Consider the following 25,612-nt stretch of genomic DNA (forward strand, 5'->3'; position numbering starts at 1 on the left):
TCCAGTCACCAGGGACTTCACCTGACTGCCATGACTTTTCAAATATCATGGAGAGGGGCTTGGCGACTACATCAGCCAATTCCCTCAGGACTCTGGGATGCATCTCATCAGGGCCCATGGACTTATGTGCATTCAGGTTCCTCAGGTGGTCACGAACCTTATCTTCTCCTACAGCAGGAGGGGTTTTGCCCTCCCGGTCCCCCTCATGCCATCCATCACCTCGGGAGGGGTGAGGAGAGAGGTTGCCAGTGAAGACTGAGGCAAAAAAGTCGTTGAGTACCTCAGCCTTCTCCTCATCTGCTGTTACCAGCTTGCCAGTCTTGCTCATCAGCGGGGGTACGCTTTCTTTAACCATCCTTTTCCGGCTGATATACCTGGAGAATCCCTTCTTATTATTCTTTGCATCCCTAGCCAAGTTTAGCTCCAGCTGCGCCTTGGCCTTCCTGACCCCATTCCTACACAACCGGACCGCGTCCCTATACTCTTCCCAGGATGCCTGTCCCTGCTTCCACTGCCTGTGTAGTTCCCTCTTCCTCCTTAGTTTGACCAGCATCTCTTGTCTCAGCCATGCCGGTCTCTTCCCTTTTTTGCCTGATTTCTTACACCTAGGGATCGAGAGTTCTTGCGCTCTGTGGATCACGTCCTTAAAGATCTGCCAGCTCTGTTTTCTTCCCCTGTCCCTGAGGACCATTTCTCAGGGAGTCCTTCTGACTATCTCCTTGAGGAGCTGGAAGTCCGCTTTCCTAAAATTTAGGGTCCTGACTATACTCTTTGTTCTTCCCATTTCCCTCAGGAGCATGAGCTCTACCAGCGTGTGGTCACTGCAGCCCAGGCTGCCTCCAATCTTGACATCTCTGACAAGCTCTCTTGCATTGGTGACCACCAGGTCCAGTATCACATCCCCTCGGGTAGGGGTGTCTCTTACCTAAGGGTCATCATATCATCATTAAACTTTGACCTGATTGGCATTTTTTGACAGAAGATTCTAATCCTAGGCAGTATGGTCCCAACATAGAAAATATTGCCAATGTTGTTAAGGAAGGAGGCAAGTATTTTCTATCAGTTCCAAACCAACATAACTGTATTCGAAATAAGAAATCACATAGCAAAGAAGGAAAGGATTGAATTCTCTTTTAAGTCAATGATCCACTATGGTATTCTACCCTGAAACAGGAGGCAGGACTAAAGGTTTCCTGTTTGAGGCAATATTATCTGTTTCTATAAAGTGAGATTCTCTATCTTCATGTGATCATTCACATCATTCACTACAGCATACAAGTTCTCAAAACATTCAATTAATTCAGAGGCTCAAAGAAAAAAAAAAAAAGGAAAATCTGCACTGTAGGGGGTGGAGGGGAAGACAGAGGAGTGGGGAAGAGAGGTATCACACATTAATGCTTTTCATGCTTTACAGCTTTCCTTAGTGTAACACACAACTGCTTTTTTTAATCTCTAATTTGCAACCTTCAATATTGTTCTTTTTTTTCATTCAGATTAAACTCCTGTATGTGACAAATATGCTACCAACCCTGTTCCGTGCACTGCCAGTGTGTATAATCCTTTTTGATATAAGTTATGTGCATGGTAGCTGAATGATGGGACTGACTTTCTCTCTCTAGACTGGTTTAGGTCAAGTGAGATTCGGGTGATGACATTTCATATGAAACCAACAAAGTATGAAAGGTTATAAGTGAAAGAACTTCTCTTTTCCTGCAGCTTTCTTTTAGGCAAACAAATGAATAATGAATTCACTGTAACATCTTCATTTGATGTACTCAGCTGTAAAATATGTACATTCTCAAAGCTGAAGTTACTCAGACATCTAACACATGCTAATGAACCAACTTTGTTTCTGCAGATGCAATTAAAATCCCCATCTTCATCTATGCAGTCCAGGTTAAAAAGGCTGATTTCAAGCTGCAGGACTACATAATGAAAAAAGCAAGCTAAACAGAAATGACGACATGGAGATGGAAAGTAGATGAAGTCCCAGAGAGAAATGATCTTGCCTTGCTGTAGGAATAATGATCAGCACAAAAGCAATCAAAAAGGAATCAAAGGAAAAAGAGAAACAAAATTAGCGAAGATCTTAATCTCTAATGGTATGTAACAGTGTTTGTATTTCATGTTTGAAATTTCACTTGGTTGCCTGCTATAAGGATATGCTATACAAAAATGAAAACATGAGAAAAAAATAACAATGAAATTTTGTCATTGTATTCTTTTCCCACACAGGGATTCCCACTGCTGCCTCACCATCAATACCATTAATTACATTACATGTAGCTACTGTATTGGGAGAAAAGGTAACTGGTATGCCATGTTCATGAAGTTGCAGACTCTAAGATTGGAGCTGAATTACATACTGGATAGGTGGCCTCTAATGCTCTGCATTGAGTGCATCAAACTCACTTGACCTATGAACACAGAATGAGCTAAATTATGTACAAAAAATACGCAAACATAAGCATTGAATGCACAGACAATCCATTGACTAGATTGTCCGGTCTCTCATTACACTCAGGGAATGTATGGCTCCTGAATGTTAATCAGTTCTAGAGGTGATTACTATTCTGATCAGTGTTTTTTTAGGGTGCAGGCAGCAAAGACTGAAGTTAGCTTAAAACTCTGCTAAGCAATTACTGTAGAGAGTAAGTAGAATTTCATTTAGTTACATCAAAACATCTTTCTAGACAGTGACTGTCTGTGGCCTGTGGTACTAAGATAAACTCTAATGCATTTAAGTACACCTTCTGCAAAGGGCAGCTTATTAGTATCAGATTTTTTTCTTAGCACTGATGCTATTTAGCAACAACTTTACTATATAAGACGTAATTAGTTAAGAAATGGGCAAAATTTCATTTGCTTAATTCCAAACAACTGCCAGTGCCTACACTAGACAAGGCCTGTAGAGTCAACATAAAATGAAAATTTCTGATAAAATTACCCTCTGCTATGTACTAAATGCCATCAGGTATTTGCAGGCAGTGGTGTCAACGTAGGTTGAATTTAAATGCAGAACGTGATACTATAACTAGAATGCTATACAGTGCTTGAACTGCAAAAAACCTACTCTATTTTTAAAAAGTGATGAAATGGTAAATACATATATATATATATACACTTTGATAAGGGTCCAGAAAGGAATGACTGTTGCCAAGAGGTTCAAGTCATGTAATTATTGCAATTATATGTATGCAAGCATGTGAAAAAAACATCAATGCCAACACAGTACAGCATTAGGCTTTACAGTGCATCCCACCCTGTTCCAAGCTACAGATATAAAAACATTTTAATTTTGAAATGGAGCTCATCCTTGAGTTGCTGAAATATCAACTATCAACCTGTTACCTCCAATAAGATACTTTTTACCGATACAAAAGCTTTTCTGGATGGTAAATCTCCTCACCTTCTCCCTAGACCCTTTCTGTCTTTCTGAACTGTCTTGATCCTTTGTATTTATGGTATTTTTTAACACATTTATCCTAGCTTTTTGTATTGTTAAGGGCCTTCCACCTGCAAAACTGCAGCCTGACTCCCACTCGCAGCTCCCTACCCCTTCACACAAGCTCCCAGGACAGCGTACCCCAGAATGCCTGTAGCAGTATTTTTCCCATGACACTCTTGTTTGTTATTCATCCCCTGGACTTATACTTGCAAACCCTGATATTGTTATGGCAGGTTCCCAAGGGAAGTGATTGTCACTGATGTTAGAATCACCTTTTCTTTCTCCCCTTTCCTGATTTCTACATTTGGTTGCAGCTTCTGGTTTACACTGCAGAAAGCTCAGCAACGAACCAGATGCGTAGCACCTTCCCCATTCAAGGACCGCTCCCAGCAACGATAACAGCATCATAAGCAGGAACAACCCATGAGGAGTTTGAGTAATTCTTGACACAAAATACAGAGTTATTGCGGGAAAAGTATTATTGGGGGACCACCTGCTCTACTGGAGAGAGTGCTGAGGGCCGGACACTCCTCTTTCTGATTGGCCGCTGATGAGGGTTTTTCCCCTTTTCTTTTTCTCTTCTTTTATTTATTTTTCCTTTCAGTCGTACATGCCCTCCCTTCAGATAACATCTACCATTAGAATTGATGAATGCCATCAAATACTCACCTGCTAGTATATCTTCATGCAACACACAGTTACTACTTTTTCCATAACTTTCCTTATTATATAACAAAAAGGTATTATTACTTTTTATTTCCCTTCACATTTAGCACATTTTTTATAATACCGTAATAATATTATACTATTATTAGAAGAGTATCCTTATGTTTTAGTCCTTTACTTTCTTAATTTTCCTTTGCCCTGTAAAATTGAATTTGTAATATCACAGGTAATTTTGTATTCTATTACTGCACATGCTGTTGTAGAGTTTTCCTGGTGCCAGCATGTGCTAAAAAAATATTCTTATGTTTCTTAAGCAAATCCAAATCGTCACTTACCTTAAGTAATGTTTAATCTATACCATATAAAACTGAAAATTGAATGCTGTTGACATATATTAACTTCCTCATAACAGGATGATACAACTGTATTCTTGACACAACAGAGGAAGCGACATTTTCAGTCACCTCCTAATATTTCCAGTATAATTGAAACAGGAAAAAAAAAATCATTGTGGGTCAAGAGATAACAGGTTTTTCAGATAATAAAAACCCCTACAATATAAGTGGTATGACTTGGTAATTTCAGAGTGGAACTAACACTTCATATATAAGTGCTTTTCATACCATGGACACTTTTAACTGGTGGCAACCTAAAAATAATCAGTTCTTGTGCATATACAGGAAGCAGAAAAACACACATGAAAGAAAAAAAAATCTTAAGTAAGTGATTACTCAGGTACAATATTATTAACATTGTGTATGCTTTCCTTACCCTGGACCTCTCCTCTAGTTTTGTCATCATGACGACAGTTGCACCCCGTTGCTCCCACATCATTCTCCAGAAGTCGCCAAAGGTTTCTGGCAATGCCCCTTGCGTTGCTATATAAGCATTCTGCTTTCTGTATCCATCTATGTAGTTGGCATTGATATAGTCACTACCTGGTATGCCTGAAAAGAGAGAAGAGTGAAAACACAGGGCAGCATTTCTGTGCTGTCCTATTGTACGAGGGCTAAAAAACCCTGTGACACAGCTGGATCAGGGAATCTTAACTTGCCACATGCCAAGTAATGGGTACTTGCAAGTGATTGTATGCCATTTCTGGAGCTGAGGGGTATGACTGCCTCTCTGGGAATAACCATTCTTTTGAAATAAAGGACTCCTTCTGATAAGGAAGTCTTATCCTTCTGATAAGATAAAAGAAGCCTCAAAATCTGTAGCAGATGGCCAGACTTGAGAGTGGAAACAGTAGCATATAAAAGCTGAACCCACCAGTATGGCAGCCTCTGTCTGGGCCAGCCAGGGAAGCCTCTCCATCAAATAGATGCCCTGAGTAGGCTCCACTTAACACTCTTGTTGAGCTCATTGCATTTCTTTTAAATATAGAAAAAGGGTTAATGTTGTCAGACTGTTATTACTGCTACATTAATTTTTCCCATTAAATGGGAAGCTAACTATGAGCTTTATTTTAACAAAATACATTATGTAAGTCAGGTTTAAGAAACAGTGAAATCTGCTATATGGTGTGTGCATGCAATAAAGACCTCTGCAAGTCTGAATAAAAATTAAATGCATGAAAAGAAGGTGGAAACCAAGACCTGGGGGCACACTGGACCTACACCGTCAATTGCTTGAGGCTTGGGTATTTTGGACAAGACTTACAGAGAGATTTTGGGTGTGTCTATTGTACACACATCCATGCTTTGGGCCACATGGAAGTGAGCCAGCTCCTAACTGGAATCTATTTAGCTGAGGGTATGCAGTGCCATGTCTGTACTGAAAGCTGAACCATAACATGCTGCCTGCCATGGTCAAGGAGGAGTATTGGCTCTGTTGAAGGTTGTGTTACTAGTCTGGAGTAACAAGGCAGTCATGCTCACAGAAAGGGCTAAATATGGATATACAGGTCTCAGTCCTGTCCCTCCTGGATTCAACAGTGCAGTGTCCAGCTTTTAACTCAGACTATGTGCATGTTGGAATACAAAGCATGGCAGGCACCAGTTTTGATGTCACTGCTGGTTTTTTTTAACCGATGACATGAGGAAGAAAAAAATCTCACTGTTAGTGGGATGGCAGAGCAGTGTTTCCCATATTACTGCAGCGCTGAACATGGAAGTGTTCCCCAGAAGAGTTAGCTGAAATACAGAACTGTGCATCATAATAAAATGATATAAAAGGTTTGTTAAAGTAATTAACAGAACTTAGTTCTTTGAGCAGAAATTAACAATTTATGTTCATACAGGCAATCTGCCATGCCCAGGTCTATAATCCCAGGATATGGTGCAGCTTCCACAAACTGTTTCAAAAGAGGGTCAAGGTGATACAAGCTCCCTGGCTTATATTAAAGCTGTGATAATTTTCACTCCACAAAGCAAGAGCTGCATTTCTTTGGCTACGAAACAATAAATTATTGAATATGTTTAAGAAATGTTTCTTGAGCTTTCTGTCAGAAACTGAACCTCCAAATCTATTCTGATGTATTATTATCTCCTGCTAGTGATCGCAAACCAGGAATTAAAGGGGCTGAACACTCCTGTCCTTCCTGAAAACCGGTGGCATACATCTGAAAATATCTTCCAAGATAATTTAAATTTGAATGGGAAGTAGAGCAGGTACCTGTTTAACACTTTTTGTTTGTTTGTTTGTTTGTTTGTAGCTACAATTGGAAGAGTTTCTCCCCTCATTCTGGGTAAGTTTAGTGTTTGATGATTCAGATCATGGGTTACTGCAGCTACAGTCTGGTATAAAATTTTGCCTTTATGCCCAAGAAAGTTCAATATACTTTCTTGTTTTATATGTTCAAACAATATTCAAACACAAATTTTAATTTGATTTGACTTTCTGTACAATTAAAGGAAAAATCTGACAAAATATTTCAAGGAAGAAAAGAGTTTGTAACTTCAGGGGCACAAGAGAGGCAGCAAATGGCACTCCTCAGGCAAGATGCATGGATGGACACAGGAAGATTGGCTGAGTATAATTAGAACTGATTGCAAGTCTCTTCTGGGAGAAAAATAAAAAAAAAAAAAAAATTAAACCTGCATAGTAGGTTTCATGTAGATGAAAAGCATGATTTCCCTCCATGAAAGGCAGAAATTGGAGTTCAAAAGTCTCACTCTTGTAGACTTGAAACTTTTTTACATGACACTCTTATTGTGGATATTGGAATTAATGACTTAGAAAATACAACTGCTAGGCACAATGCCGTATTTTCTTCCTTTATCAAGATAATAAAACATTTTTGCACAAAACAGATGAGAAAGAAAAATGAAGCCAACAGGAGAAATCTACACCAACTGGGTATTATTACCAAAGGAACTGAGAAAGCTGGTAAGAAATGTTTTCTGCATAAATTAGAATTATATTATGATGTCTGGTATCATACTTTGAAGCATATGTTATAAATAAAAGCCGGAGGAAAAATGAAAAAGAAAAACAACACTTTGTAAAGTGGTTAAATGATCTTCTGGGAAAGCTGTCCTCTGGAGCTGATACTGCACAAACTCAGCGTGAAAATTAAGCATGACAAGTATTGCAAACTGTGCACTAAAGAATGATCTTTACAAATCTTAGCAGCCAATCCTAGTACCTGTTGTAAAAAAAATCCATTATGTCTAAACTCATAAATACTCTTTCTACTTACTAACTTGTATTGAATTTATTGATATGTCGTATTAAAATAAATAACTTCTAAATTAAATAAATTCTGATTCTTTAAATTACAATGAAGAAAAGCTTCCAGATTATACCTTCCTTGGTCACAAATGCGGGTAAGAAAGAATTACGATTAACAATTACTGATGTTTGCAAAAAGGATTTCTTCCCAGCTTCCACTCTATTTCTCCAGTTGCCTTTTATCAAGAGGACACAAAAAATTCTGTATGCTCTGTAGACCGTGAAATCCTTTTACAAGGCAACTCAGCCTCATGGTGCATGAAAAGGATGTGGCTGGGACATGGACAGGAAAGTCCTTTTACCACAGGACTTGAGCAACTGTTAGTGACTTAAGTAATGCAGTTTTGGGTAAAACTAGGTACTTCTGCAACACTTTGCACTGTGAGAAGATTTTCTTCAATGGTTTATCTCTAGCAGAATACAGTACTCTATAGGGTTATATCTCTACTGAGATCAAGAGAACAATAGGATTCACAATGCTCAGCTCCATTGTCCCTCTCACCCACAGTATTCAATAGGTGTTTTCTTTGTTCTCCATCCATTCTCATAGCCCCTTCAAATATCATACCCATTTCTCACACTGAGTCTCTTTTCATCACTGTTTTCATGCATTACCTCAGTTTCACATCCTGTTCCAAGATTCTTTTGTATTTTGTAACACCATCTTCCCACTCACACCTTCTGTCTCACACTTTGCCACATCGGTTTTTGCCTCATCAGCTACATCCCCACAACCCATGCCCTCTAGGGAAGGTGCCTTATCATAAGAGGCCTAATGAAGTGTGTGCAGTTTAAAAATAACATATACAAAACCTGAATATCTGTAAATACCTACAATGACCAAGCAGAAACAATTATCAAAGGCAAATAAATCTAAATATTAAAATGCCATTTTCTCCAACGACTTTTCTGGCCATAGCCTCATTCTGAGCTGAGAAAGCTGAACAATTCTCTGTCAAGTTTAATAGTGCAAAACCAATCAAATGACAACTAGTTTGACTGCAGTACAATGAAATGCTTCAAACCCTTGTTAGCTGGCATAGCTTGAAGGCAACATACCCACAAGCAAAGCAGAAATTGCCATCATTACTTAAATTTGAGTTTAATAGTTAAGAGAGGTCAGTTGTTCTGTAAAAACATGGGTCAAGAAAGGGACAAAGCAACCAAATTCTGCCTTCAGTAATATTGATATGAAACTCAGCTAAGTTCATTGGCACCAGTGGGGTTTACTGCAGATTTAGGATGGCATACCTGAAGTGTAAACTTAGGGTAATCTGTGCAGTACAACTTGACTTCTACAAGTGTCATGAAGGCAAACACAGTTTCTGCACAAAAAGTCAGCTAAAGACTAAGCTTCCAGATCATAATTCTACCATAATTATTTTCTAGTAGCCTTTTCAACTACAGTGATGAATGACCAGAGTCTGCAATCTCCTTATTCTGCCAGACAGGAATCGAGCACAACGGGGGAAGAATCAGATGAGTAGTTGAGCACAAAAGACATCCCATTTTCAAATACCTCAAAAGATCAAAGCAGTCCAGATTTTACAGAGTAAGAGTGAATGAGTAATGAAACAAAATTAGCCAATGTCACAATTAAAGCGCAAAAGATTAAAAAAAAACCTCTATAGCTCCTGATTTATGTTGAGACTGTACTCATGAACTGAGATGACAGCACAGCTTGCTGCAACATAGACTCAGACCCACAAGCCAATAATGTAGACCCCAGAATTATTCACTTGATTTCCTGAAGACTGTTATAATCTTAAATAGCTTTAATTAGACTTCATGTTTTGTTCACAAACTGAAATAAAATAATGAAACTATTTCAAGCCTTTACAAAAGCTAAATACTGAACAGTCTTTCTATTTAAAACAAATTAAACCATAAACCTTTGTTTCTGTGCTGCTTTCCTGAGAGATGTGCTGTTAGTCCTAAAAAGAGTGTGAAGTAACAGGATTAAATTCTGTAATGTTTGTAAACAAGTTTGAAAAATGCAATGTTGAACTCAAAATGCTGATGAAGCTGTATTATTGGTTTAAAACAATTACTGACATTTTGAACTATGTCAGAGCAAAAATGAACTAAGGCAGCTACTAGGTGCCAGTAACAACTGTTTATGTGTAAGTTTTTGTAACATAAAATCCATGTAGTTAAGGAGATTACAAAATTCGAAAGGTCTAAGCACAAATCTGTACTGTAAGAAAACACTAAAAAATGAAGCAGCACAAGAGCAATTGAAGATATTGTAGTAATGAACATTGGTAAAATGAAGTCTTTTTACAAAGACTGAGAAAAATCCATTACATATCATCCTAACAATGAAAGGTAAGAAAGAAAAAGAAATGACAGAAAATTAAAACCTACAGATTGCTGGATTGTCGATGGAATATTAGGACGAGGAGATTCTGGTGAAGAGGGAAAGGTTGAAGGATATGGAGTCTCAAAGTGAAATGTTGAATTATAGAGAATTATAGAAAGAAGGCAATGTCAAAAAAGGTGTGGGCAGAAGATACAGAATTAAGCAGGACAAAGAAAGGGATTGTGTAGAGGACAGAAGACAAATATTTGAAAGAAAAAAAGCAAGGTGAGAAAAATCTGAAAAAAGGTGAAATGTAGGGATGGATACTAAGAATGAGGAGCTGCAGAAGATCTGCAGGCAAGATAAGAAACTTGGAAGGTGGGTGGCAGAAAAACAGGAAACAGGCTGGGAAACAGGAGGAGCTCTGTTAAGAGAAAGAAAGGAAGCTTGCATTTGTTTTGGTGTTTTTGTTTTGTTTTGTTTTAAAAGTTGGCTAGTATAAAGACAGGGTACAGAATGAAAGTAAACAGATTGCTTAGTGCATCTCCTCAGAGACACAGGCAACAGCATTGTGCCAGCACACTGGCCACAATACATTGAGACAGTAGTATGTTGCATGATAGTGCACAGCAGGTATTGAAATCCAACAGGAAGTCATCATACTGTGGTTACTTTACAGCTGCTTGAAGCCTGATTTAGTGATTCTCCAACTCTTTAAGACTGAGTAACACCAAAGTTATCTATCAAAGGAGTCTTTTTTTAGATAGAAATACTTATTTATACCTCTAAATGATGCACTAAAAGAGCCAATGAGTGCCTCTCCTAATATGATACGAAATGATTTCTGGTTTGGTAATTCCTGCAAAAAACAGTTTCAAAACAAGTGTGCACAATAAATTGTGAGGTGACAAATCTTCATTACCCATTCAAGAACAAAGTCACTGGATGTTCTGCTGAAACTTTCCCCAATGACAGCGTGGGTATGTGCACAGAAAAAGTCAGAATTGTTCTGAGCTGATTTCAAGGGTATCAAGAATGACACCATTTTTGTTGTTAAGTTACAATTATAACAGCTTAAGTAGATCCATAGGCCAAAACTAATATATCCCTACAACTTGTCTTGGCATTGCTGTTGAGACAGCCACCATGAAGACTACTGTATGAAATCTGCTTCAGACACTTCTACACCATAAAGTCTACCTACTTCACTGATCATTCTGTATCCTGTTGCCTCATCATTTAAATACTTTTGTTGTTTTTAAGGCATGCCAGGCTTGCCGGGGGAAGGGGCATACAATTACTCTCAGAATCCAACACAAATGCAATGTGAGAGAGTGCAAGTAATTTGTATAGTCCATGACTGTTCAGTAGATGTTCAAGATTTTATATAGGCCAGAATACTTTCTAAATCTGAAGATGACAGCCTACATACTCGTTGACAATTTACAAATAACTGGCAATCAGAAAAATAAGAATATTAGCCATTTCTTGCCTTTTTCTTTCTTGACCATTTGTATTACCACCAGAGACTTCTAGCTTTAGCAGCATTTTAAAGCCACTAAATTTCCCATCAAACAAAAATGACATTGCTGAAATATGATAGATATTTTATTAATTTTTTTTTAATCACTAGCATTATGCAAATCCACGCCACATATGGCAGACTTTTAGTCTTGGATGTCTCCTAAAAGAACTGGCAAGACTTTTTAAAATGCATAATCATTTAATCATTCTTTTCCCAGTATTTTATTTACTCCTTAGAGGTTTAAGATCACAGACCTAACTGTTTTAACTTGATATATTTATCTTTTAATCGGAAAATTCTGCCCTCAAATCCATTTAGATGCATAAAATAAACTTCACTACATTATAACATTCTTTCATTATACTGTAAAACTCCAACTGTCGCTCAGACACATCCAAAGACAGCACAACATTAGCAATGAGATTCCAAGAACATGGGAATGAAATCTTGCAAAGTAATATTTTCTTTCAGGTGGAAATTCAAATTACCCCAACTAATCTGAGTTTTCCTTCCAAAGGGACATCTAACGTAATAGAATTTAAACAGTGGTGAGTTTAATAGTACAAAAAAATATTACTTGCAAAGTGAGCAATTACGCTGTGGAACTCCATGCTGTAATTCTGTAATTACAGAGGCCAAGAATGTAACGGGGATTCAAAACCAGGTTTGACCATGTGTAATAGGAGTTATAAGAGGTACCAAAATAAACACTTTGAAAGTGTTAATAAGCCTTGTGTTTCAAGGCTAATGCAATTTTTAACAACTTAATATTATCAGTTGGTGGAAATATGTAATTTCAAATCTCTACTACATGCTTCTTAAGACTTTCTAGGAATCGCTTTGTATTGGGTACAGTCAGAGACAGGCAACTGAGCAAAGCTGGCCTCACAGCCCATTCTAGAGTAGCAATTACAGCATTCCACGTTTGTGCAACACCATCAAGGGGCAAAATGGCCATCAGTGCAGGATTACAGTTTGGCAAATGCTTAGTTTCTTGTTCATATTTGCTCTTAAACAGGGACCAAATGTCCAGGTGTAGAATGGAGCTCTTAATCTTAGAAAGAGCATAGTTATTATACAAACCTCACTGGTAATATCAAACTTCTTAAGGCCGCCAAAGAATTGCAGTTAAGGCCTGTACGTAAAATCCAACCAAATATTCTCCGTATAGTTGTAACAAAATGTAATGTAGTCCACATTTAGGTCCTGATCAACTTGTATAGTAACATAGGTAAAGCAGAAATTTTTTTTAAACAATATTCAAAGTATTGATTTCCCTGCTAGCATGAAAACAACCACATCTGTCAACTAATTAAAATGCTAGGCAGACCGCATATTTTCATTGTAGGAATATTTACTTAAAACGTGAAAAAGAAGCACTTATTACCAAATGCTAAGACCAATATATCAAACTTATGAAGGTACACACATGAAATTTCAGAAACACAATCATGTAAAATCCTAGGGGGAGAAATTTGAAAAGGATAATTAAATACTGATTTATTATTGGTTTCAAGACAAGTTATCATAGGATAAAAAGGCATTTAATATTCAATTTATGTTGCTTTTTTCACCATAAACTGAAGACTGAGAAAATACTTAAAATTAAGCAAATCACCAAATGGGTCAAAATCCCATTTGTGGTTTTACATCTAACACTGATATTTCAAAAGGCTATAATATTTTTCTTTGTTTAGGGTCACTGACTACTATAGGGTTAGAAATTTTAGCCTGAGCATCATATTTCTTACTTAAAAAAGGGAATCAAACATTACAGTTTAGCTGTATGTTGTCCCTGCTCCTTAAAATACTCAGTCCTTTCCTACAGGTACAATGCAGATTCTTTTCACATTTTTACTACCTATTATTTAAAAAAAAAATATTTTTCTTTGTTTAGGGTCACTGATACTTTTAATTACTTTGACTAACACTTTCTGGTTTGCCTCTAATATTTTCTTCCCATTCTCTCAATATGTTAGTTTTCTTTAAGGGAACCAAATCTCATGGGTCATTTGCATGAAGGGGAACCCAGCAGAACTTTTTAAGCCCAAATATCTGACTTATAAATTAACAAATAGATTTATTTGTAATCAGTTTTTTTCCTCTTCTTCTTCTCCTCATTACACTACTCTTTTTTCAAACAAAATCCTGTGAAAATCTTGAGTCTTCTGTCAAATAAACTTATTTCTGAGTTAAACGTTTTGATCCAAAAAACTTTACATGACCATTCAGAATCGCTGTCCAATTGCTGTTCCTGGCCTTTCCTGACCATGTACTTAGTTCTCTTGTCTGGACCAGTGATACAGAAAGGGGCATTTTTCTTGAATTGCATCACATATAATGCTAATTAAAATACACTCTCTTCAGTATTGAGACAGGTAGTTCTACCAGTTAGCAGCAAGTTTCTATACAGCTATATTCTTCTACAGGGCAATGTGAAAAATTGTGACGTTACAAAAAATCTTGTCAGAACTGCTATATGAGCCTCAGAGGTGGAACAAACATAAGCAGATTATCATATGCAAATTCTTCAAGGCAATAATTTGCATTTTCTAATACATTTGAGAAGCTCTTGTCTCTGTTATCAAAGCCCACAGTATGCAGCTGCTATCCCTCCTGTATCCAGTGTCTTCAGGTCTGGTGTAGCCAGAGATAAGAAGCTGTTTATAACTGTAAATTAAAACACCTTGCAGTTTAACTTGTAGCATGTTAGGACTGAAATAATTATGACCTTGAATACAGTTCCCTACATCTTATGTATCGTATGCAAGCCCTGTCAGAGTTATTAAAGGCATATTTTATTTTCATTTAAACTGATTCATTTAAATATGTACTCAATCATATTCTGGCCATCATTAATACCTGACTGTCAACAACACAGAATAAACTGAATATCTATCTTCATCCCAGGAAGCAAGTTAATGGTAAGGTGGTACTGCTAAGAAAAGAAATCATCTGAGTGAAAAACAGTGCTTCCCATTGTTTTAGCACTTGGTAAGAGACACAATACCTAGGGCTGATCACCTTGGACAGTCTGCCTAACTTAAAACTCTAAAATGTTCAAGTTTCTGGAAAGCTTTTTGACAAAGAAAGGTATAAAAAAGACCTCTCATTACACGTCTTTGTCAATCTTTTGGCAGTGAAATACTGAGGTTCCAACAATGTCTGAATGTGGGCATTTGTTTAAACACTCTTGTTTAATATTCAGATTGTAAATTGAAAAGAAAAAAATTGAAGTTTTAACAGAGCGTTCTCAAAATTCTCCGACAACATAAAGTTGAACTGATTTTTTTTCCTCCATGGATTTGGCAACCGAAACTCAATAATCAGATATGGTGATAATGTCATTCATCAACAAAAACCTCAATTCGTATGTGAGAGTACTACTATATTTGCTTTGTAGAATTAGTATCAGTAAACAACAATTATAATTTACTTTAGATAACACATTGGCATACACACAGGGACCCGATGCATTCAGTGCTAGATGTGACCCCGTGTCAATTTTAGTGCATTTTCATAATGAAATACTGAGAATGAACAACACAAAAAGGTTTGTCATTATATGAATTCACTGGAAATACTTTAATTAAGACTTCTTTATATTACTATGCAAAGATATCAGGAGGTAAAATTATACTGGATTTTAGGATTTAATTAGTTTAAGTTTAAAAGTCTCCTTACCTTCTATTGCTGAGAGTAGAACACGAGAATGGTCATATGCAATTACATTCGCATATCTATTCTTTGGTTTGTTTACTTCCAGGTTAGAATGTTCCCATGTGAACTGCTGACCAGGATCAATAGACTTCAAAAGAGAAAGAGAAGAAAAGGAAACTTTTAGCTAAGGGCTATGTACATATATTTATAGTTGCAAACCGTATGCTTCCATAGTTTACTCTGGAAATATTTTGCTTTTGAAAGAAAATTATGACTTTGGGACATATTGTAACATATTACATAAAGCATTTGAAATTTCCATCAGGAATTTAAACCATAAGCTTTTCAAATCTGAAGCTTTCTCTTCAGAAAGGCAAGGGTACGCTATCCATCTTTCTATCTTTTCACTCAGTTTGGCAAGTGAGCGGTTCTAGCATAACAGAGGATGAAAATGTCAGAAATCTCAAAAACGCTGGGATGAAGGGGAATAAATATTTTTGCCTTTCTCTACTACTAAGTGCACATGTTCAAACAATTCAGTGTCCTGTTTACTAAATAAACTCCAAATGTTCCTGAAGAAGTTCTCCAGAACAAAAATAATGTTATTTCTGTTCTTCCATTCTGATGCCAGGCCAACACATGATACCAGTGTTGCTCAGGGAAGCAATTGCATATCATCCAGGGACAACATAAAGAGACTTGATTTTTATTTCCTTGAGTCATAAAGAAGAGTGCAATTCAGGCATATTTGAAATGTTAATGACCTCTTATTTATGCACATAACTATATGGTCCTGGAATTACTGTTTATCTCCTGCTTCCTTCTTGTTCCAGGATGGATTACTGAAGCTTGTCCCACACTCCTCCACCCACAGGAATACTCCAGGCTCTACTACTTACTTTTATGTCTATGGTTGAGATATACATACATCTGGGTAAATACAAAATATGTAACAGATGGTACCTGCTGTAACATTAGAGACCTTAAAATTGTTTCATCAACACATATATGCAACTATGATTTGCGCCTCATGCCCTTTGCTTAATCCTGGTAACAATCAACAGCTCCCTATGCCAGGTTGCTGTAAATTATAAAAAACTAATCATAGAATCATAGAATGTTTTGGGCTGGAAGGGACCCCTAGAGGTCATCTAGTCCAACCCCCCTGCCATGAGCAGGGACACCGCTAACTAGATCAGGTTGCTCAGAGCCCCATCCAACCTGGCCTTGAATGTTTCCAGGGACGGAGCCTCCACTACCTCTCTGGGCAATCCCTTCCAGTGTTTTACCACCCTCATTGTAAAGAATTTCTTCCTTATATCTAGTCTAAACTTACCCTGGTTTAGTTTAAAACCATTACCCCTTGTCCTGTCACAGCTGGCCCTACTAAAAAGATTTCCCTCACCTTTCCTATAGGCCCCCTTTAGGTACTGAAAGGCTGCAATCAGGTCTCCCCCCAGCCTTCTCTTCTCCAGGCTGAACAAGCCCAACTCTCTCAGCCTGTCCTCGTAAGAGAGGTGCTCCAGCCCTTGGATCATTTTAGTAGCCCTCCTCTGGACCTGCTCCAACAGCTCCATGTCCTTCCTGTGCTGAGGTTTTCAGAGCTGGACGCAGTACTCCAGGTGAGGTCTCACCAGAGCAGAGTAGAGGGGTACGCTTCTCCTGATGCAGCCCACATGACACAGATAATGACACAGGTAAGCCTACATGGGGCAGTTCACCAACACCATGCTCACTTTCCATGAGTAGACCAGCAACAAAGCACAAGTTGGAAGCTCCTTACTTGATGCTACAGCATCAAGCCATCACTTTTACATCACTTACACTGACTCCTCTCAGTGTTACAACAGAGTTACAACAGCTGTGAGTCAGTTTTATGTTAATGGAAATGAAATATGACCTGTAAACTCTTACAGTAGGTATTATCAGACAATGAACATGTGCAAAATTAATTAGTGTAATCTATTAGGATTTCTCCCTTAGCTTAATAATTACTGTTTATTAATAATTACTATTTGGCCAGTCAGAAAACTGCTTCATTCTTATGCATCTTAACATATCTTATACAATTTATTTATGTTACATTCAGAGAATGCCTTTGCTTCTTTCTTGAGAAGCTGGCTGCCTCACAGAGAGATCTTAGAATACCCCAGCATTTCTGTTTAGGAAACCAAGTCCCAGTACCTTGTCCTATCGACTAATACCCTAGACTCAGTTAACTGCAGTTACCAGCTAATTTTCCTGAATTTTACTAACTTTCATTACAGACCTCTGGAGCTGGATCCACTAGGCAGAAGAGTGTGATAGTTTGGGTTCTAGCCCATACTTTGCCTACTGCTTTACCTACAGTAGCTAAGGCAGAGGGTGTGGCAGCTCCTCCATCAAGAGGAAATGAAAGAGGAATGAGGAAGAAATGAACTGTTTGGGAGCATGACGAAGGCCATGAAAATTGTGGTTTGGATACAAATTGAGTTGTATCACTATGTGTGTTACTAACAGTTCAAAACGTGTTCTTAAATGGTTTGCAGCTCTGAATGAATCTGATTTCTTTTAATTTCCACACAATTATTATCCTGCCAAAAGATTTTTTTTAAAAAAAAACATATTTCGGTTCACAATCTCAGTAATTTGTGGGACGATGCTTAACATATCTTAATATGTTAAGAGTATTAGTATCTTACCATTATTAAGCTAGTATATTAATAGACTAGTTATGAAGAGTTTTACAAAACTGTTGATGGCTTTTTTTCAGCCATACTGTATTTTGTTTTCATATATAGGAAAAACAAATTATTACCCAGTTGGTATTCTGCCATTGCAAAAGTAGACATCATTTCTATGTTGTGCTTAAATATAAACATAGCAATCTGATCCTTCCAATAACAGGGCTTGGTCCTTCTCTGACCAAACATTACTTTTTCTGACTACACAGTGAAGTTTCTGTTTATCAATAAAGCAAGCAGTATTACTCTGTAAAATTTTTGTTCCTTTTTCTTACAATTTAGTTTAATCACAGTAATGTTTTCCCATCCTCTGAGGATGCATGGCTGAATTTTGAAGCAGGTAAGCATTGCTTAATTTAAAAACACAAATATTTTCATCTTTACTGCTAAGTGTATTTATTTCATGTAAGGTGAAGAGAAAGAATTTTGACCACATTTCCATCAGCACTGGGAAGAGAGTTGTATATACACATAGTATCTTTAAGATATGTAACACATCTCTTTATCAGCTGGCCAGCAATTCATCTACATCACATGACTTGAAAAGCAATCAAATGTACTTAATGACTTCTGTCAGCAAGAATATCTCCTCTTTTCCTTTTTGAGTGCATGGAGGCGAATAAGATAACTTCTGCAGGATGTCTGCAGGTCAGGTTTTCACTCTTTTAGAAAGTTATTAGTAAGGGTTTAGCTGAGAGTTCTAGCAATAATTTAGAACATAATTTCGAAATAAACAGAAGATGCTCTCAATATATTAATGCATTATACTTTAAATAAATTTTTAAATAAAATCAATTATTAGACCAGGAATAAAGCACATCCACACTATCTGTGACTATCTAGTCAGAATTTTTTGAGAGGCATGTTATGCAAACATGCCAGCTGAAGACCAGCCCACTGCCCCAGAATGAGGCAACACCACTCTCTGCATTGTTCTAGACATAAAACTGAAGGAGCCACTCTGCCTGATCTTTTAGGTTTTTACCTATAGTGCCCAAATATTCTGGAAGTTACTTCACAATATGAGATGTCACATACACTTTCTCTTCACACTTGACAAGAAAACTAGAAAATAACAGAATAAACTGGCTGACTAACTTGCTGCTAGTTTTGAGCCTGGAATGAAGGACTCAGGATTTACCCTATCAAAAATAAAAAGGATGTACACCAATTAAAAACACCCCATAAATTATCTATTCATAATTAAAACTACTTGCAAACATAAGGTTTAAGGTGCATTTTTGCACATACAGTTACAGTTAGAAAATTACTTTCTAAGCAGATTCTTACCCACTATGAGAAAGAGCTTCAGCTTTATATTAAACCCATTATTAATGTGATTTTATAGATTATTAAGAATAGTTTACTTTTATAGCTTAGCTTCAACTGTTCAGTATTATTCTTTCCCTTTTCACTCATTACTGTTTAAGTGATCTAAAGCTGCTTTTTAATACCAAGAAAAAAATCAAACAGCAGCTTCCTCTGTCAGCTATTTGTAGAAGTAGATGAGGATATGTTCATCACAGCAGCATACTATATCCCCCATTCACTTCTTTGTATGATGTATGTCCAGATGGTGTAATTCAGTGATTAATATTTAGGCCCTCATGCAGACACAGTTAACATAAATTACGTCAAAACCAGGCAAATGGACTGAACTTTAATCTTTCCTGTTGTTCTCACCAATCTGAACCACTCTGTGGCCTTACTATCCTCCCACAAAGCACTGTTTTGGCAAAAGGAAGTTAATCTATATTTCCTCAGAGTTAATAGCCACAATAGAACAAAGAGTAGAGTGGTATTGGCAGACACATTTCAGAAGTGTGAAAGACCAATAACTCATGAATAACAAGTCTGTACTAACAGTTTTAATGAGTGCTTTAATGGTTTAATGGATGGCACTTTAATAGGATTTCTAGTATATTCATTCTGAAAGCTTGCCTTCAATAAAGCTGTCATTAACAAAGAACTGGGTTTCTTCATAGCATAACTGTGTAGCATGGGTGCTTTGTTCAAAAGAAATAAAAATATCTGTAATACTGTTATTACCCTCCCATGCTTTGACTAATCTTTCAGCTATTGTATTCTAAATGGTTGGCTGCTGAAAAAAAAGTCTGAGTCTGGAAAAAGACTTGAGCAATATTTACTAGTACAATGCACCTTCCATAAAATATTTCTTTGACTATGAAACATGGTGACATAAACATGTTTCCAGAAAATTTTCAAACAGCCCCCTCCAGTAAACTCTGTACCTGCTCATTGTGAAATTTTCCTTTACACTACTTAAACAAGAGGCGAATGTTCCCTGCTGTGATCATGAGTCTTCCAGGAGTATCTCCTGGTACAGTATTGGGGAAGGAATAAGTATGAAAAAATGCCTCCCTTCCTGGTGTAAGCTGACATATGCCTGCCTGCCCTGGAACAGTGCTCTGCTAACGGTCACTGTGCCAGCAAATTAAGAGACAGGGGGTTTGAGCCTTTGTGTGTCGTGGGGATTGTGAGTTACTGAGTAGGTTTCACAAGCCCAGAAGGGGAAGGAGGCATGTCCCATAAAGAATTTCACAGCACCACAGGTCAAATTAAATCATCAAAAAGCACTGGCTCACAGAGAAACCTAAGACCAGGTAGAGAGAGAAGTATGAAAAAGACAGATTTGAGAGGATGCCAGTACATATAGACTCTGGAGAAAATAGTCAGCTACCCATAAAAATTAACAATTTGACCCTCTTTTACCAATGTCTGTGATTGTGATGAGAATTTCATATCATAGATGATGAATCTTATAATAGGGTGCTATTTTATCATGCAGGCAACTTGCTAACAGAATGAAATTAACATACTGCATTACCAAAACATGAATGCTAGATGCATGAACATTAATAGATGATAGTGGCAACTTGCCAGAATTATTTTTCTTTTTAAGACAGAGTTTTTCACATCACACTGTAAAGGCTGCCATTTTTTCCATGGGGAGGACGAACTCGCATTTTTTGCATGACTAAATCTTCTTTGGAACTCAAATATAAGTTTGTATCCTGGTCCTAAAACCAGTTAAAAACACACAGATGAGACATTTCCTGTTGACTCTCAAAGGAAAGTGTCCCAACTGTTCACGAGTAGCTAGAAATGTAGCTAAGGCTTTTGCCAAACTCCTCTCAAGAACAAAGATATTTCCTCTACAACAGCAAGCTAATATTCCTATGAACCATGAGATAATGTAAAACCTGATTCCAATGGAATCAAACAAGCTATGTATGCATATAACTAAAGTATACATAATGCAGAATAGCATTAGGTATCAGACTAAAACCTAGCAGCCTACTATGATAACACCAGCTTTCTTTTATCTGACTATTCTTTTAATTATATAAGCATAAACAAATGCTGTTATCCCAAGGAAGTATTCACAGCACAAAGGAAGGAGATAATACACTACCATAAATCTTGACTAGTGCCACTTCAGATTTCTGTCTTATGTCTTTAAAATTCACTGTCATAACTTTCCTGCTGGCTTGGATACCACCCTAGGTGGAACTAAGCACCAAACAACCTAGGTGAATGCAACAGCATATGTGCTATTAATAAGAAGACAAACAACTTTTCATCGTTCACTGACCACACTAATTGTTTCTCAATAAATGGAGCATGTTCTATGAAAGTAAAATGACAAAATACCAGTAAATGATGTTTGTAACATTAGAAAGAGGAAACTATTGTAAAGATAAAGAATAGAAAACAAATTTTTGTTGAAAAGACATTGATTTTTGCATATGAGTCACTATTATCTGTAATGATACGGCAGTTAAGTGCAGCTGTTTCTTTAGTACAGATTCATTCAATAGGTTACCTCTTCTTCATAGACTTTTAAAGTGTTTCATATCAAGAATAAGTTTTATACGTGCTTCTACTATATAAAATTTATTGTGTTTTATTGCCCAGTGTTTTTCTTGTTTCAGTGTGAGATACAAAAAGATAAATGTCCATAAATTGTCTTCTCATCGCAAATCCTACTCACTGATACTGGAAAGCTACAATAAAACTTGTAATAGTACAGCAGTCTGGCACAGAGTCAAAATGCATCTTCATCCTTTCCAATACTCAGTATTAAAGTAAAAGATGGGTTGTAATTTACAGAAATAAGGCTGATGAGGAAAAACATTAAAATTACATACAACTTCTTGTAACATTAGTTAACCAGTGCACACACACACATACACAGTAAATTGTACAATAATACATAGAGGCTGGTAGCATAATTTTGTGACAGGTTCTTACACAAAAAATTGTATGAATCTGAATCTACTTACTTAAGAGTGGAAAGCTATGACTACAAATCTTGGATAAGAAATGTGAAACTATTTTACACAAGATCCAGGAATCTGCTTTGGAGGAATAGTTTTTCTGTTCTATCTCATAGGAGGAAATGACTTTACAAATACATCTAGTGTATTGCATAAAGTAGGCAGAGCATTACTGTTCTGATCCAGTCTATCTCCATGACCACTTTCTGTTGTTAAATTCTGAAGCCTCAGTTAAGAAAGAGATATCATATAAGGGTCAGTTTCTTATGAATATGGCTTTCTGCTTAGCAGCTGTCAAGTCCATATGGAGCCTTGCATTACATAAAAATCCCACTGAAACTGCTAAAGTCAGCAAGTGCTTCATAATAATCAGTTGGGGTCAAAACCTTGTCTTTAAATTAGGAAATACAAAAGAACTATGCAACATAAAGAATATGTCATGTTAACAAGGTAAACCAACATTTTACTAAGGCTTGGGGATTGCAAGCTAATAATTAATGAAGGGTTATGAAAAATTTATTTTGCAGTAGAAATTAACCTTATTGAGAAGAGGACATAGCATTATCTAGGCTAAAACTAGAAAACCAGTTTATCTAACAGGTGAATTATAAGTCTATTTAAATCTTGCAGTAGTCATAATCTTCAAGGCTTGACCCCTGTTCTCCCATAAAAACTGGTATTCAAAGTAAAGGTGTGGGAGAAGTACAATGATAGAAGTCTCCACTGTTTTGATGACCATGTTCTGTAAGAGCTGGGTAGGAAAAGCCCTGAAGAAGACACTATGAAATAGTTTCGGAAGACTTGTAGAAGTAATAAGTCCTCTAATTGATGACATCAAAGCTTAGAAAACATTACACAGCTACAGATAGTCTACACTGGAGAATACACTCCTCTTACCACATCATAGCAATGAAGGAGTTCCTTTTTTTTTTTTTTTTCCCTGAGAATATATAGTTTATACTATGCATATTGCTGCTTACTTGTTTTCCAATACGTTCTCCTAACTTGCCACATTACCTTTCAGAACCAGAATGCAGAGGGATGCAGTTTGGACTTATTATTTCTTTAATGTCAATTTCAGATTCTTTCTCAACTAGATTTCACACAGCACAGAAACAAATATATTCTCAGGAAAAAAAACCCAAACCAAAACATAAAAAAATGCTTGTTTGGGAAGCTTTGTGCCAGATTAATGGAGAATAGTGTGTTGAGTTTGGGATTACTTGAAGAAAGCAATTTTGTCTTCTCTCACAGTCCAGGTCTACAAAGAAGTTTTCCTTCACCTTCCCTAGGAGGGTGCACGGAAGTTAGGGGGTTTCATTAGAAAATTATGCTATAATGAAAATGATGCCAAATAGATCAGCAGAGGAAACAGCATGTAGATGTGCACCTTCTATAAGAACTATTTTCTCTCTTTTGGAAGTAGTAGAGAGATGGGGAGGTTTCTGTCTGTCTGAAGAGAAAGTGGGAACAGACAATGCAGCAATACTCTTCCAAAAGCAAAAAACCAAACTTGTATGCAATTTTGATCAGAAATTCTGATCAAAAGGAAGTGGATGGAACAGGAGCAAGAATGGAAGAGGAGCAAGTATTCAAATACTTCTGAAGGGTACATATAATACGAAAAGATGTGTTTGAGTTCTGAAACAAGTAATTCTTTTGAAGTGACAACTAAAGTAGGGTGTGCTAAATAATAATTAAAACATGCTTTTGAAATGGAGCTAAACTGTGAAAGAAATTCTAAAGCTGGGTGAGAAATCAATGTTCATCAGGAAACTGTATATATATTTCATGTTATGGTAACACAAAATTGTCATAAGAGTTGTTGTATACTTTCATTCTATTTTTGAATAATTTTGTCCATGCAATGTAAGAAATTCTATAAAAAGTAAAATAAAATAATGGAATGACAAGGAGGAAAGGACACTATGGAAAAAAATAATCATGAGTGGTAAGTGATGAAAAGCATTTGTTTCCCCAAATGGGAATTAATTGGAGGACTTTATTACTATCAATAAAGGTCTTGTTAAAAAAGAAAAGGTTTATTACTGTCAATAAAAGGCTTCCTGCTGCACATTACAGCTTTAACTCTTGAAGATGAAAAATATCTCTTTTTCCTTCTGTGTGTCACCAATTCAAATGTAATCTGAAGTGAAAGTAACTGAACTGTTACCCTCTGTACCCATTTCTGCCTCGGAATCGGATAGTTGTTTTAAGGGACATTAGTGAGGACTGCTGCTGAAAGAGAAGGTCCCAATCCTCGACCACAAATGTTCCCACCAGCTCCCTTGTGCTGGCACTAGAGCTCATGCAGCCATGTGGTGAGCTAGTTCAGGGAATTGATCCAACTGAAAACAGCAAAGAAAAATAAAACAATTAGTTTTCAGCTGAATCTATTTCCTGAGATAATCCTTGAACAGCTGCACATGCACTAGTTCCAGGATTGGCACAAGAGACACAACAGGAATGCACAGCCAAGAGAAGATGACTTACAGTGATCCTCAAACTGCAGCCTTAGTCCACTGCCTAGACTAGACCATGAAATCAAATAGCAGCGCTTTTCACAAATTGTGTTTCAAAATGGATGAACTTTGGATCAGATGGAAACGAAGTGGTATCTCTAAAGCTGGGATTTCAAAGGCAAATGTTGAACACCTTGGGCAAAGCAATGTGAATGAAGCTTGATGTTGACCTACAGTTGCCCACATTTCAGTCTTGAATGTCTGAACAGTCTGTCCCAGATGGTATGTTTTGTAAAAAAAAAAAAAAAAAAAAGAATGTGAAAGTTGGGCTGTTTACACAGACTGCTAAAATGTTCAGGAGGGACAGATATTAATGTATCTTCACAATGCGGGCTATAAATAGTTAAGATTACATTCTCAAGATTATTTTAATGATTTAAATAGTAAAGGGAATATAAAACACCAAAACTTATATTACAGCATAAGAAGAACCATGCCATCTCCACAACATGCCCTAGACGTAGTAAAAGTGTATTGTTTATTTTTATGGAAATTATACTACATTATATAACCCGTAATGACATTTTTTATTTATTAAATCTAATTTTCTACACAGATATTCCAAGGAATTTGCCTATACTACAACAGTAAATGATTGTCAGATTTGTACCAAATGTTAGCTTTTTTGTTATGGTGAACATTCTGTTACATAAATTTCCCTGTCTGATTCTTTATATGCTACAATCTTTGTACTTAAGAACACAGGATTTACACACAGAAATGTGAGAAGATACTGCCACATTTTTTTGTGATTGCAGCAATACTGAAATCCTCTTCAAACAAATTTATTTCC

General features: G+C 36.8%; 1 protein-coding gene across 1 annotated transcript in view; it reads right to left on the reverse strand.

The window, feature by feature from the left end:
• PTPRD (protein tyrosine phosphatase receptor type D) overlaps positions 1-25,612 on the reverse strand; it is a 230,607-nt gene that overhangs the window by 48,239 nt on the left and 156,756 nt on the right. Inside the window, exons 21-22 of the mRNA XM_035893633.1 lie at positions 15,298-15,421; positions 4,886-5,061 (exon numbers count right to left, since the gene is read on the reverse strand). Coding sequence (XP_035749526.1) covers positions 4,886-5,061; positions 15,298-15,421 — 300 coding nt within the window. The remainder of the gene's footprint in view (positions 1-4,885; positions 5,062-15,297; positions 15,422-25,612) is intronic.

The sequence above is a fragment of the Egretta garzetta genome, unplaced genomic scaffold (genome assembly GCF_000687185.1).
Source record: "Egretta garzetta isolate BGI_Z169 unplaced genomic scaffold, ASM68718v1 scaffold250, whole genome shotgun sequence".
In the NCBI taxonomy this organism is placed as follows: domain Eukaryota; kingdom Metazoa; phylum Chordata; class Aves; order Pelecaniformes; family Ardeidae; genus Egretta; species Egretta garzetta.